The 13,947-nt window shown below is 45.7% G+C and overlaps 1 protein-coding gene across 1 annotated transcript; it reads left to right on the top strand.

Moving 5' to 3' along the window:
* The first annotated feature begins 9,919 nt into the window (after positions 1-9,919).
* LOC141445217 (uncharacterized) lies at positions 9,920-12,309 on the top strand. The gene has a single exon (XM_074111002.1). It carries the CDS (start codon positions 10,187-10,189, stop codon positions 11,771-11,773), a length of 1,587 nt encoding a protein of 528 aa, XP_073967103.1. The 5' UTR covers positions 9,920-10,186; the 3' UTR covers positions 11,774-12,309.
* The last annotated feature ends 1,638 nt before the right edge of the window (positions 12,310-13,947 follow it).

Below are 13,947 nucleotides of genomic sequence, written 5' to 3'. Positions count from 1 at the left end.
CGCGTAATCAGGGAAAGATCGGAGAGGGTAAACGAGTGGTCCGCTACTGAGACTAGTGATCCACCGTTTACTATGCACGAACTGATCAGAGCGGTGGAATCCTTCAACCCGAAGAAAGCACCTGGAGCCGACGGACTTACCGCCGACATCTGCGCTCGTGCAATAAAGTGCGCACCGAAATACTTCTTGGCACTACTTAACAAATGCCTGGAGTACCGCTGCTTCCCCAAGATATGGAAAGAGGCGGCGGTCATAATATTGAAGAAGCCAGGCAAAGACTCGTACACCGTTCCCAAGTCGCACAGGCCGATCGGGTTGCTGTCCGTCATGGGAAAGGTGTACGAGAAGATGCTTGTGGCTCGCCTCAAGTTCCACCTGTTGCCCCGCCTCAGTACCCGCCAGTACGGGTTTATGCCGCAGCGCAGCACCGAGGACGCCCTATATAGCTTGATGGAACATATTCGGAAGAAAATAAACCAGAAACGAATAGTGACCTTGATTTCATTAGACATAGAGGGCGCCTTCGACAATGCGTGGTGGCCGGCTGTGAAGATCAGATTGGCGGAAGAGGAGTGCCCGGTGAACTTGAGGCGAGTCATGGAGCATTACCTAAGTGACCGGACCGTAAGTGTGAGGTATGCCGGGAAGTTAGTCAATAAGAAAACATCCAAGGGATGTGTGCAGGGCTCGATTGGAGGTCCCATTATATGGAACCTAGTACTGGACCCACTCCTAAAACAGCTGGAGAGCACGGGCACCTACTGCCAGGCGTTTGCTGACGACGTAGCGCTGGTGTTCGATGGTGGGACAGCGGCCGAAATCGAGAACAAGGCGAACACCGTGCTCGCACAGGTCGAGGCTTGGGGAGTCAGAAACAAGCTCAAATTTGGCCCGCAAAAAACACAGGCGATGGTTATGACGAGGAAACTCAAATTTGATACCCCACGCCTCAACATGGGCGGAACAGAAATTGAAAATAAAACAGAGATCAAGTTGCTGGGACTCACCATCGATCACAAGTTGACTTTTAACAGCCATGTATCCAACGTCTGTAACAAGGCATTGGGCATTTACAGGCGAATGGCTAAGGCGGCTCGTGTGAGCTGGGGGCTCCATCCGGAAGTCATTAGGTCCATTTACACGGCGGCAGTGGAACCCATAATCTTGTATGCTGCGGGTGCCTGGGCGCCTGCTGCGAAAAAACTGGGTGTACAGAAAAGGCTCAATGCAGTTCAGAGAGGTTTCGCCCAGAAACTCTGTCGGGCCTATCGCACGGTCTCCCTCAACTCGGCACTGGTTCTCGCCGGGGTACTCCCCCTCGACCTCAGAATACGCGAGGTGGCCTCACTATACGAGGTCAGGAGGGGGGTTCCCGGTTTGGAACTAGGAGACGGAGAGATCGAGCAAATGGCCTCAAAACTAGTAGCCCCGCACCCAGCACAGCAAACAGCTATTGACATCAACAGCCTGGTAGATGAAGAAGAGTACAAGAACTGCGAATTGCAGTTCGATGTGCGCATCTTCACAGACGGCAGCAAGATCGGGGGTAAGGTCGGCGCAGCGCTGTCCGTATGGAATGGTGCAGTGGAGACCAAAACCGTCAAGCTTGCTCTGTCGTCCTATTGCACCGTCTACCAGGCTGAACTCCTAGCATTGTGCAGAGCTACCCAGGAGGCGCAAAAGCACCGCGCGGGAAAGTTCGGCATCTTCAGCGACTCGATGGCGGCTCTACAGACAGTGGTAAACTCAGAAACCTCCCACCCATTTGCCGTGGAAGCGAGAGAGACAATGCGCCAATGCAGTACCCAAGGTAAAACTGTCGCATTGTTCTGGATCAAGGCCCACGCGGGATTAGAGGGGAATGAGCGAGCCGACGAACTGGCGAAGGCGGCCGCCCTCGGGTCGAAGAAGAGGCCAGACTATGATATGATCCCTGCTTCATTCGCCAAGCGGGTTATCCGTTCGGAGACGCTTGATGAATGGAGCAGGAGATATAGGACGGGAGAAACAGCCGCCGTGACGAGGACTTTCTTTCCGGATGCGATCGCGGCAAACAGAATAGTTCGGGGGCTGGGGTCGAGTGCAGTATTGACCCAAGTGCTAACGGGGCATGGCGGGTTCTCTGAATACCTGAATAGGTTCCGGTGTAAGGACAGCCCGTCCTGCGATTGCGACCCGGTAAAAGAGGAAGGCATACTGCACTTGATCACGGAGTGCCCCATCTACGCGGCGAGTAGGTTTGAGGTGCGACAGAAATTGGACATGGAAATAACTGTTGAAAACTTACACAAAATCATGGAGGACAGAAATAAAAGATCAGACCTAATAGAGTATTGCTTAAAAATAGCGAAGAAAGTCATAGATAAGAATAGGAAGTAAAGAAAGATTTACTATAGAGTATAAGTGAATATATACGCTTATAGTAAATAAGAAATATGTAAGGAACAAAACTATATTAGTAATAAGTAATAAAACATAATGTAACAAATAGTATGGGATAAACCCCGAATCTGGTGCATCTTGCCGAGCTTCTGACTCGATGGCCGTGGCTGGCGACTGTCGCCATGGCTCGCCACAGTCTCGGGCTGGCGACCGTCGCCATGGCTCGCCACAGTCTCGAGCTGGCGACTGTCGCCATGGCTCGCCACAGTCTCGAGCTGGCGACTGTCGCCATGGCTCGCCACAGTCTCGGGCTGGCGACTGTCGCCATGGCTCGCCACAGTCTCGGGCTGGCGACTGTCGCCATGGCTCGCCACAGTCTCGAGCTGGCGACTGTCGCCATGGCTCGCCACAGTCTCGGGCTGGCGGCTGTCGCCATGGCTCGCCACAGTCTCGAGCTGGCGACTGTCGCCATGGCTCGCCACAGTCTCGGGCTGGCGACCGTCGCCATGGCTCGCCACAGTCTCGAGCTGGTGACTGTCGCCATGGCTCGCCGCTGCTCGCCTCTGGCGTCCGGTCGGTGCTTGCCCGTATAACTTAGTAATAGTAAATAATAAATAGTTGATAAGGGATAATGCTGTAACCTCAATTTATTAAATAAAGAACCCCGCGTTAGAGTTGCTCCCCCAATTTAGAATAAGTTAAAAGATAGCTAGAATAGGTGGGAATCCCACCCACGTAAAGAAAGAAAGATATGAAGGATGAAAGAAAGAATAGTATGATGAATGAAAGTACGAGAAGTAGCAAAAGCGAGAACTGGTATGCAAGAGATATAGTCAAAATAGGCTCTGATCATGTCAGAGGTAGAAGATTAAAAAAAAAAAAAAAAAAAAAAAAAAAAAAAAACCTAACCTAACCTAACCTGACCTAACCTAACTTTTTGAAACCTTATTCCGTCGAACCTAACTTTTAAACATGGTTAACACTAGCTACTGGAAACACTGAAAGCCATTAAAAAAAAAAAAAAAAAAAAAAAAAAACTTAATTTTTTAAGTCCTTTAGAATCGAGTGTCGAGGAATGGCCGGAGATTTACGGTGGGTCGGAGATCGGAGCTATCACTTGGCTCTTTTTCGCTGACGTCAGAGTGGCCCGTATGATACTTGCGGGCACAAAAATGACTAATGCGAAGGCGCAGCTTTTTACGGGCCACGGCGGGGTGAGGCAACATCTCCATAGGTTTGGATTGACTGCCTCCCCCTATTGCGCCTGCGACGATCAGTCTCTGGAGACTGTCCCCCATGTCCTCCTCACCTGTACGAGGTACGGGAAGGAAAGGCTGGATTCCGAGCAGGCGATGGGTAGAGCGCTCCCAAGACAGAGCGAGCCGCCCGCCCTGGCGGAGATAGTGGAGGATAGCCAATGCCGTCAACCATTTTACCGCCTTGCGTGCGTTGATTAGGGCAGCGAAACAGATTGGCTCCAAGATCCCGGAGGAGGTATCGGAAGTTTGGTAGCCACGACGCTCTGCACTTGGACCCCTGAAGAGCGGTTGCGGGTGGAACCAACCAGTCAGGTAGTTTTGTCTTGGGCTTGGGCCTAGGTTTGCCAAGGTTCGAGGCCTTAAAAGCATCTTTTATATCTTTTGTATTTTAAATATTCTGTTAAATCTTTTTAGATCTGTATTAAGTTTAAGTTTAGGTTAAGTTTGAGTAATTTGTCTTCTGGGACGATTTATTTCCTTATTTCTTGTTTTGGTTAATTAAACCATCTCTTGTTGACACTTACCTTTTACTCCCCTGGTTGCAACATGTTTACGGGTTGACGGACCTGGAACATATGGCGGTACTCGTCCGAGGCTTGCGACTGGCTATAAGCCCTTCTTGTACTTCTAGCCACTGTTAGCCATCTCTAGCCCCGGCTGGAGGTTTGTTTACTAGCCACCTCTAGCCGCGGCTAGCTGCTTATCTTAGTTTAAGAATAGTGCTTCTGGCCGCGGCTGGAGGTTTGTTTACTAGCCACCTCTAGCCGCGGCTGGCTGCTTTTCTTAGTGTAAGAATAGTGATCCTGGTCGCGGCTAGAGGTTTGTTTACTGGCTACCTCTAGCCGCGGCTAGTTCCTTATTGTAGCTGTAAGTTTTCTAAAATTAACTGGAGAATTGTAATCTTTGAAGCTAAATAAAGATTATAACCCTTGTTAAATCGGCATTTTAACTGTCTTGTATGCAAAAAAAAAAAAAAACCACCGAAAAGAACATCAGTGAAAGAAATGGGGGGAGGAGTCGTGCGGCCGGGTTTTTTACTCCGTGGGAGTCGGAGACTACTGGGCATCCCTTCCCAGTGTCCATAACGGATTTTTCCCGGTCGTATGTCATCCTCCCAAAAAAAAAAAAAACTTAATTTTTTAAGTCCTTTAGAATCGAGTGTCGAGGAATGGCCGGAGATTTACGGTGGGTCGGAGATCGGAGCTATCACTTGGCTCTTTTTCGCTGACGTCAGAGTGGCCCGTATAATACTTGCGGGCACAAAAATGACTAATGCGAAGGCGCAGCTCTTTACGGGCCACGGCGGGGTGAGGCAACATCTCCATAGGTTTGGATTGACTGCCTCCCCCTATTGCGCCTGCAAAGATGAGTCTCTGGAGACTGTCCCCCATGTCCTCCTCACCTGTACGAGGTACGGAAAGACAAGGCTGGATTGCGAGCAGGCGATGGGTAGAGCGCTCCCAAGACAGAGCGAGCCGCCCGCCCTGGCGGAGTTAGTGGAGGATAGCCAATACCGTCAACCATTTTACCGCCTTGCGTGCGCTGATTAGGGCAGCGAAACAGAATGGCTCCAAGATCCCGGAGGAGGTATCGGAAGTTCGGTAGCCACGACGCTCTGCACTTGGACCCCTGAAGAGCGGTTGCGGGTGGAACCAACCAGTCAGGTAGTTTTGTCTTGGGCTTGGGCCTGGGTTTGCCAAGGTTTGAGGCCTTAAAAGCATCTTTATATCTTTTGTATTTTAAATATCCTGTTAAATCTTTTTAGTATATATTTTCATTATACAAAAATTATAAATAGTATTAATTGTGGAGGCTTTTATGTTATAGCTTAGGATTTGTGAATATTATTCGACGAAGAATACTAAGTTAAAAGGCCGTTAGCAGTACCCTAGCGACTTTTAAGCTTAGTATTCTACATAACTTTTAAAGTATTGTTATTTTAAATGAAAGTTATGTGCGATTAATACACTAGAAGGTCGTTACTACAGATAGCCGCGGTATTGTCTATTATTGCTAGTAGAAGATGCTCGTTGCGTTGTAAATAAAAATGAAGTTAAAGCACCTTAACCGTTTTAAAGCTTAGATATTTTTTTAACTTTTTAATCAAAATTATTAAGCAACAGAAATATTTACTTTCAATACATTAAAAAGCCGTAATATGTGAGTCACTCTGTAGATAACGGCATTTTAGGTTATGATGGGACTACGATTATTAAGTGTTATGCTGTTTGAGAAGAGGTAATGACAAAAAATGAAAAGGCATACTATACTGGGTGGTTCCGGGGTCATGAGCAGGACTGAAAGGGGTGATGGGGAGATTCACACTGAGCAACTTTTACTATGGGACCAGCCCCGAAATCGCGAAAAAAAACCATCTAATCAAGAGATAATTGATCTCTAACTATCCGAAATGTATGGAATAGCTGATTTTTTTCACGATTTCGTGGCTGGTCCCATAGTAAAAGTTGCTCAGTGTGAATCTCCCCATCACCCCTTTCACTCCTGCTCATGACCCCGGAACCATCATCTGTATAAAAAAATCAACGATTTATTCTTCAAAACATAAAAACTTCTAAATTGGTACTTTCAATTAACACATTATTATTGAACTGTGTTCATTATTTACTTCTATAAAGTTTGAGATGAGAAATATACTCATAAAAGGGTGAATTTTCAGAGCAACTTTTTTGGCTCTCCCAGGTCAATTAAAAATAAACTTCTTAATAAAATAATACCACACAATTTTATATACGTTGTATACAATACAATAGAGGAGGTTTAACATAATAAACATTGTTGACTTCAATTAAAGCAGCATTAAAAATATCACAAACTTAGAAACACTAACTGCAATAAGTGGTTTTATCAAAATGAAGTTAATTAAATAATGCATTCTATTTTTACTTTTTCATACTAAATACATTTTTATTGAAAAATAGGTTGACCATTTTGTAATTGTCCCACGTCTAGCTACCAATATCACTTTGCGCAAATACTTGCCAATATCGTAATGGTGAGAAACCATAACACTATGTTCGCATTTTTATGGAAAAGTACATTAATTGTGCTTTAGTTATGACGCAGAGTGAACCTCCACCTAGCGAATTTTGTGTGCCTATCAGTACAAGTCTTTCGCGCGATGTGTTTTGGTCATCTGAAAAGTAATTTCCGTGGATTCCTGTTGTGCGATATACAATTATTTTAATTGAATGTGTCTATTTTTGTTTATTAGTTGACTTGGTTCTTATTTAGCCCAAGACAAAACTACCTGACTGGTTGGTTCCACCCGCAACCGCTCTTTAGGGGTCCAAGTGCAGAGCGTCGTGGCTACCAAACTTCCGATACCTCCTCCGGGATCTTGGAGCCAATCTGTTTCGCTGCCCTAATCAGCGCACGCAAGGCGGTAAAATGGTTGACGGCATTGGCTATCCTCCACTATCTCCGCCAGGGCGGGCGGCTCGCTCTGTCTTGGGAGCGCTCTACCCATCGCCTGCTCGCAATCCAGCCTTGTCTTCCCGTACCTCGTACAGGTGAGGAGGACATGGGGGACAGTCTCCAGAGACTCATCGTCGCAGACGCAATAGGGGGAGGCAGTCAATCCAAACCTATGGAGATGTTGCCTCACCCCGCCGTGGCCCGTAAGTAGCTGCGCCTTCGCATTAGTCATTTTTGTGCCCGCAAGTATCTTACGGGCCAATCTGACGTCCGCGAAAAAGAGCCTAGTGATAGCTCCGGTCTCCGACCCCCAGTACCTCTCCGGCCATTCTTCGACACTCGATTCTAAAGGACTTAAAAATTAGGTTTAAAAAGTTAGGTTTCGAAGAAGTAATGTTTGAGAATTTTTTTTTTAGAGAAATGTTATTTTCAAGATTTTAGTTCCAAGAAATAATTCGAGAGATAGCTGCTCGCCCATTGGTTTCCAGTAGCTAGTGTTAACCATGTTTAAAAGTTAGGTTCGACGAAATTAGGTTTCGAAAAGTTAGGTTCGACGAAATTAGGTTTCGAAAAGTTAGGTTCCACGAAATTAGGTTTCGAAAAGTTAGGTTCGACGAAGTTAGGTCACTAAAAGTTAGGTTCCAAGAAGTTAGGTTTGAAATAGGTGTCAAATAGGTAGTTTGGTTCTTAAATTTCGTTTAAAAAAATTAAGTGCCAATATTTTACGTTCTAAAAAAATTGTTTCGAAGATGTTTAGGCACTTGGCTTTAGGTTTAATGAAATCGGGTTTGAAAAGTTGAGTTGGGCTATGTAATCTTCCAAGAATTTAGGCGAAAATATTTTAGGTTTAACAAAAGTTTGGTGCAGAGGCGTAAGAAAAGGTATTGTTTAATACCTCTACTTGCAGTCGGGCAAAAATGAGGTAGGTTGTACATTGTACAATGTAAGGTTTTTAAAGTTTAGGTTGATTATAATAATATTTAATTATGTCCGAAAGGATGATGTTAAAACGGCATTTTCAGAAAAAAGTGTAAGTAACCTGTACCTACTTTTTTTTTAATCTGACGAGTTTTGGGTTATTTCTACTCAGAATCTCGAGCACTTTCGATTTAAGCAATAAAATAGTGTCCCACTTTTAATTGTCAGTTTTGTTACGCAGTTAATCATACATGTTGTATGGACCGTAACAAAACTGACTAATAAATTTTGTATGGAAAATTAAGGATAATAATTAGGGCAAAACGGGTAATTATATTTTGAAAACCCCCTAAAATCCTTACAGTTAAATTTGTTATGACGCGCGTTGTTAAAATAAATTAGAATGTAATTCTTGATTTTTCATTTATGTATTTTAATACAGCCTCGGCATGATATTTCATATTAAGTAAGGAAATGTTAACTGTGTTATTTTACCACTGAAATCGAACTTCTTCACTAGTTTAACATCAGGGCTACCATTCTGACACACTCAGCATCCAAAAAACGCGCAAAAATTTCGCCCGCCACTCCCACCCATCAGTCGCATGCTTAGCTACATCACCTCGGTCGGTAGGTATTTAACAGTGTTTCCTTAAACTATGACTAAGTTTCTTAGCTTTCTGATTGCAAATAATTTTTATAATATGTAGGTCTTTATTCTTCACGTTTATACACCAGTTTCGCCGGCCTAACTCGTCGTAATGCATAGATATTGAACTTTTAGTGTCAAAAATCACTCGAAAAATGCTTCAAAACAAGGAATTTTACAATTTTTACTTGTTTCTTGTGCGTTTAGAGAATCCTGACGCTTACTATGAGTTGAACTCGCTATATCCTGTATTTTGCAGTTATTCACATTGCCTTGGCATATTCCACAATTAAAAAAAAATGTTTTTGTCACATTATTATACATTATACAGTCCATAGATATTGCCTGCAAACAGTCCATGCCAACTAAGAAAAATAAGGAAGTACTTACCGTGCCATGGTGGTCCGAAAAACTTGCGGAGATGAAGAGAGAGGTGACCCGTAGAAAGCGCAGGATTCGTTGTGCAGCCCCAGTCCGAAAGTCCAAAGTTATTCAAGAGTACCTGGAACAGAAAAACGCGTATGAGTCGGAGGCAGCGAAGGCTCAGATAGACAGCTGGCGGGAGTTCTGCGGGAAGCAGGATAGGGAGAGCATGTGGGACGGGATATACAGGGTCATAGGCAGAACAGCGCGGAGAAGCGAAGATCTACCGCTGATAAAGGACGGGGTGACCCTGGACGCGAAGGGCTCCGTTCAATTACTGGCTGAGACGTTTTACCCGGAGGACCTCGATACCAACGACAACCAGCGGCACCGTGAAACCCGAAGGAGAGCCGAAGAGGTGAACGCCGGGGGACAAGTTGGTGCTTGCGACCCGCCGTTTACCATGGAGGAGCTCATGAGGGCGATCGAGTCCTTTAGTCCGAAGAAGGCCCCGGGAGAAGACGGTTTCACAGCGGACATCTGTCTTCGCGTTGTGAAGGCCCACCCAGAAACAATGCTGCAGTTTTTCAATAAATGCCTCGAGTGTGAGTATTTCCCAGCAGCTTGGAAGAGAGCTGTTGTCATAATTCTGCGGAAGCCTGGCAAGAGCGACTACACCATTCCCAAATCCCATAGACCGATCGGCCTCCTGTCAATTATGGGCAAAACTTACGAGAAGCTGTTGGTGACCCGACTCAAGTATCACATATTGCCAAGGATGAGCCCCCGCCAGTACGGGTTCATGCCGCAGCGCAGCACCGAAGACTCCCTCTATAGCCTTATGCAGTACATCCGCAATAAGTTGAAACAAAAGAAAATGATCACTTTGATTTCACTAGATATAGAAGGAGCCTTCGATAGCGCATGGTGGCCCGAAATCCGAGTCCGACTGGCGGAGGAGAACTGTCCGCTGAACTTGAGAAGGGTCATCGACAGCTATCTTAGTGACAGAGAGGTCGTGGTTAGGTATGCGGGAGAACAACACACAAGATCCACAAGAAAGGGTTGTGTCCAAGGTTCCATAGGAGGCCCAATTCTATGGAACTTATTGTTGGACCCCCTCTTGAAGGATCTTGCAAATGGGGGTAGCTACTGCCAGGCCTTCGCAGATGACGTGGTCATGGCGTTTGACGGAAGCACAGCACAGGAGATTGAAGGGCAGGCTAACCCCGCTCTCGAGCGTGTCCGGGCGTGGGGAGTCAAGAGCAAACTTAAGTTTGCTCCACATAAAACAAATGCGTTGCTTATTACAAACAAGCTTAAGTACGACACCCCGCGCCTCGTCATGGGAGGGATAGAGGTTGGTTTTGCGGAGGAAGTGAAACTCCTAGGTGTGACCATAGACAATAAGCTAACATTCAACAGCCATATAACCAATGTTTGCAGGAAAGCTGCGGGGATATACAAGCAACTGACAAAGGCGGCAAAAGTTAGCTGGGGACTTCATCCCGAAGTTGTCAAAACGATTTACGTGGCAACCATAGAGCCAGTGATACTGTATGCCGCGAGCGTATGGGCACCGGCTGCAGAGAAGCTGACGACGCGAAAGAAGTTTGAGGTCATACAGAGAGGCATAGCGCAAAAACAGTGCGGGGCCTACCGCACTGTCTCCCTCAACGCCGCGTTGCTGCTAGCGGGGATGCTCCCACTAGACCTCCGAGTCCGTGAGGCAGCTTTACTTTATGAAGCCAAGAGGGGAGCAAACCTGCCGCAGCTTGGCGACAGGGAGATTGAGCGGAGAGGGTCCGCGCTGGAGACACCACATCCAGCGGAGCAAACCAGCATCGAGTTTGGGATCCTGGCCGATCAGGATGCCCTAAACAAGAACGAGCAATACACAACTAGGATATACACCGACGGGAGCAAGATTGGTGGCAGGGTCGGCGCCGCATTATCTATTTGGCAAGGCGACGCCGAGACTAGGGCCGTCAAGCTTGCGCTCTCGGACTACTGTAGCGTGTATCAGGCCGAGCTCCTAGCCTTACAAGAGGCTACAAGTGTGGCTCTGAACAGTGCGGGGTCTTCTTTTGGGGTCTATAGCGACTCTAGGGCGGCTCTGCAAACCATTTCGAACCATCGTTGCCTCCACCCGCTCGCCATAGCCACAAGAGAGAACTTAACATCAATCTCCCTCCAAGGCAAGGAACTTTCCTTGTTTTGGATAAAGGCACACGCGGGATTGGATGGCAACGAGAGGGCCGACCAGCTAGCCAAAGAAGCCGCTGTAGCATCCAAAAGAAGACCAAACTATGATCTTTGTCCGGTATCACACATCAAGAGAATCCTTCGAAAGGATTCCCTTGATGTGTGGAACCGGAGGTATGTGGAAGGTACGACCGCGTCGACCACGAAGCTATTCTTCCCCAATGTGGTGGAAGCGTACGGAGTGGTCCGAAAGATGGTCCCGCGCGGCATTATTACCCAGATATTGACCGGGCATGGTGGATTCTCCGAGTACTTAAATCGCTTTAAGTGCAAGGAGAATCCATCATGCTCCTGCGAACCAGGGGTGCCCGAGACAATTGCCCACCTGCTCCTTGAATGTCCCCAGTATGGAGTGCAGAGGTTTGACCTGGAAAATAAAATAGACATTAAACTAACTAAAGACAATATAAGAGACATAATGATGGGAAAAAATAGAGAAAGATTTATAAAATATTGTATAGAAGTAGCAAGCAAAACCATTGTTAAAAATAAAAATAGATAAGAAAAAGTATGTTTAAATGATATACTGAGTATATTAGTAATAAGCATGCAAAATATATAGAGTATAAATAAAATAGTACTAAATGTAAGAGTAAGTAAGAAAATTGTAAGCAAGTAAAATAAGTACCAAACAAAAATGTGTCCGAAAAAGTGTTTACAAATGTTGACACCCTAAAAACTGTAATACATTATAGATATAAGATAGTTAAGTTAAAATTGTAAGAATGTAGAATTGTTGGAAATTATAAATAAAGAACACCCGGGGACCCTCTCCCCTCCTTTTGTTGAAAGAGCAAGAAAATAGTAAAGCATGGTAACAGAGGACAGCTAGAGAGATACGATAGTATGTAAAAGAGGAAGGAAAGGAATGTAAGATGAAATATAACAATAAGTTAAGTAAAAATTAGATAGATAGAATAGCTAATAATGATAGTAAGAATGAGGAAGAAAGATAGAAAGAAAAGGAATGCAGCATGAAAGTGCGAGAAGGATAAGTGATAGAACTGGAGTGAAACGGCATTGTAAACATAGGCTCCGATCATGTTGGAGGTAGTCAGGTAAAAAAAAAAAAAAAAAAAAAAAAAAAAAAAAAAAAAAAAAAAAAAAAAAAAAAAAAACCTAACCTAACCTAACCTAACCTAACCTAACCTAACCTAACCTAACCTAACCTAACCTAACCTAACCTAACCTAACCTAACCTAACCTAACCTAACCCAGTCGCTCGCCAGTGGTCGCCGCGGTCGGTCGAGGTAGCCATCGCTCTGATAGAACGGTTCGCCCCTCGCCGCATCGCGCCGCATGTAGCCGAGTGTCGCCGCATGTAGCCGAGTGTCGCCGCATGTGGCCGAGTGTCGCCGCATCGCGCCGCATGTAGCCGGGTGTCGCCGCATCTAGCCGGGTCTCGCCGCATGTAGCCGAGTGTCGCCGCATCTCTCCGGTTCGCGCCGCATCTCGCCGTTTTGCGACGTTGCTGCCGCGTGTCGCCGCATCTCGCCAAAGCTCGCCGCATCGCGCCTTTCGTCGTGGTTCGCCGAGGCTCGCCGCATCGCGCCACTTACCGCTTGCCACTTTCGCCGCGAGTGCCTGACGTGTTGTGAAAATTGAAACTATAATAGCTTTGAAAGCAAGTGAGAAAGTGCTAAAAAAGTGAGCAAAAGTGAGAATAACTTTCAACGACGCTGCGCCGGGGCTCGCGGTCATTCGACGCGGTTCGTCACTTTTCGCCATACATAACCGAAGGGGTCTGCTGGCAGTTAGCCGCACCCCAACGACGTTGGTAGCGAGGCCGTGAGACACCGAGATTATGGGACCTTTTTGCAGAGCAAGCACTTCGACACCTTTAGGACCCTGAAACGCAAGTCACAGAACTTTTATAATAATAGTACCTAATATTTTCTCTAATAATTTCTCTTTTATATATTCTCTTTGACTTCCCTTGTTGACGAAAAGGGGCTTTGTAGAAGTAACCTATAACGACGGAGTCTGTGACTCCATAACTCTATCATAATTAAAACAGATTGAATAAATAAAAAATAATCCTTAGTTTGGGGGATGTGAGCGATTGTTTTTCTACTTTTTAATAGAAAATTTGTTTTATATGTTCTTATTTTATTAGCTTTAAGACACATAATTTAGTGTAAATTAAAATATCATAGTCTATTGACAGTGTGTGAGCCACATTGGACTATATGATAGCGGACAGATCCTTGTGTCTTCTGCTATACAGCTTTCTCATTGTCGTTTTCTCTTCTTATCTATAACTTACTCGCTTGACAATATCTGTCCTCTACATCGCAAGTGTCAATTTATACAACTTTTACAAACTGACAACTTGTGTCCTACTGACCTAATCCCTTATACGGGGAGACTCATTGAGCTGACATGTTCGGAATGAGGACTCCGACTAAGAGCCAAACAGGCGAACGACAGAAAAATTCAGAGATGAATGTTAGGAAAAGTATAGGTGAGTGGGAGGCCACAAACACTGACACAACACCAATAATGGCACAGGCAGGCCCATCCACACATACAAACCCGACTAAGCCGCAGGACAGCCGGCCGACGGCCGCGAACAAGACTTTTGTGATGACACCACCACAAATAATACCGAAAAGGAAATACCCAAATCGCACCGCGGAGGCAAGGGCCTGCCTACTAAAAGCCAGGGAGAACCTG

This window comes from Choristoneura fumiferana, unplaced genomic scaffold (genome assembly GCF_025370935.1).
Source record: "Choristoneura fumiferana unplaced genomic scaffold, NRCan_CFum_1 Sck3bRy_60;HRSCAF=231_pilon, whole genome shotgun sequence".
Lineage (NCBI taxonomy): Eukaryota > Metazoa > Arthropoda > Insecta > Lepidoptera > Tortricidae > Choristoneura > Choristoneura fumiferana.
The sequence above is the reverse complement of the archived record's forward strand: the minus strand, read 5'-3'. Positions and strand labels throughout refer to the sequence as shown.

Coding starts and splice junctions, on each gene's coding strand:
- LOC141445217 (XM_074111002.1), top strand. CDS start 10,187: ATGGCGTTTGACGGAAGCACAGCACAGGAGATTGAAGGGCAGGCTAAC.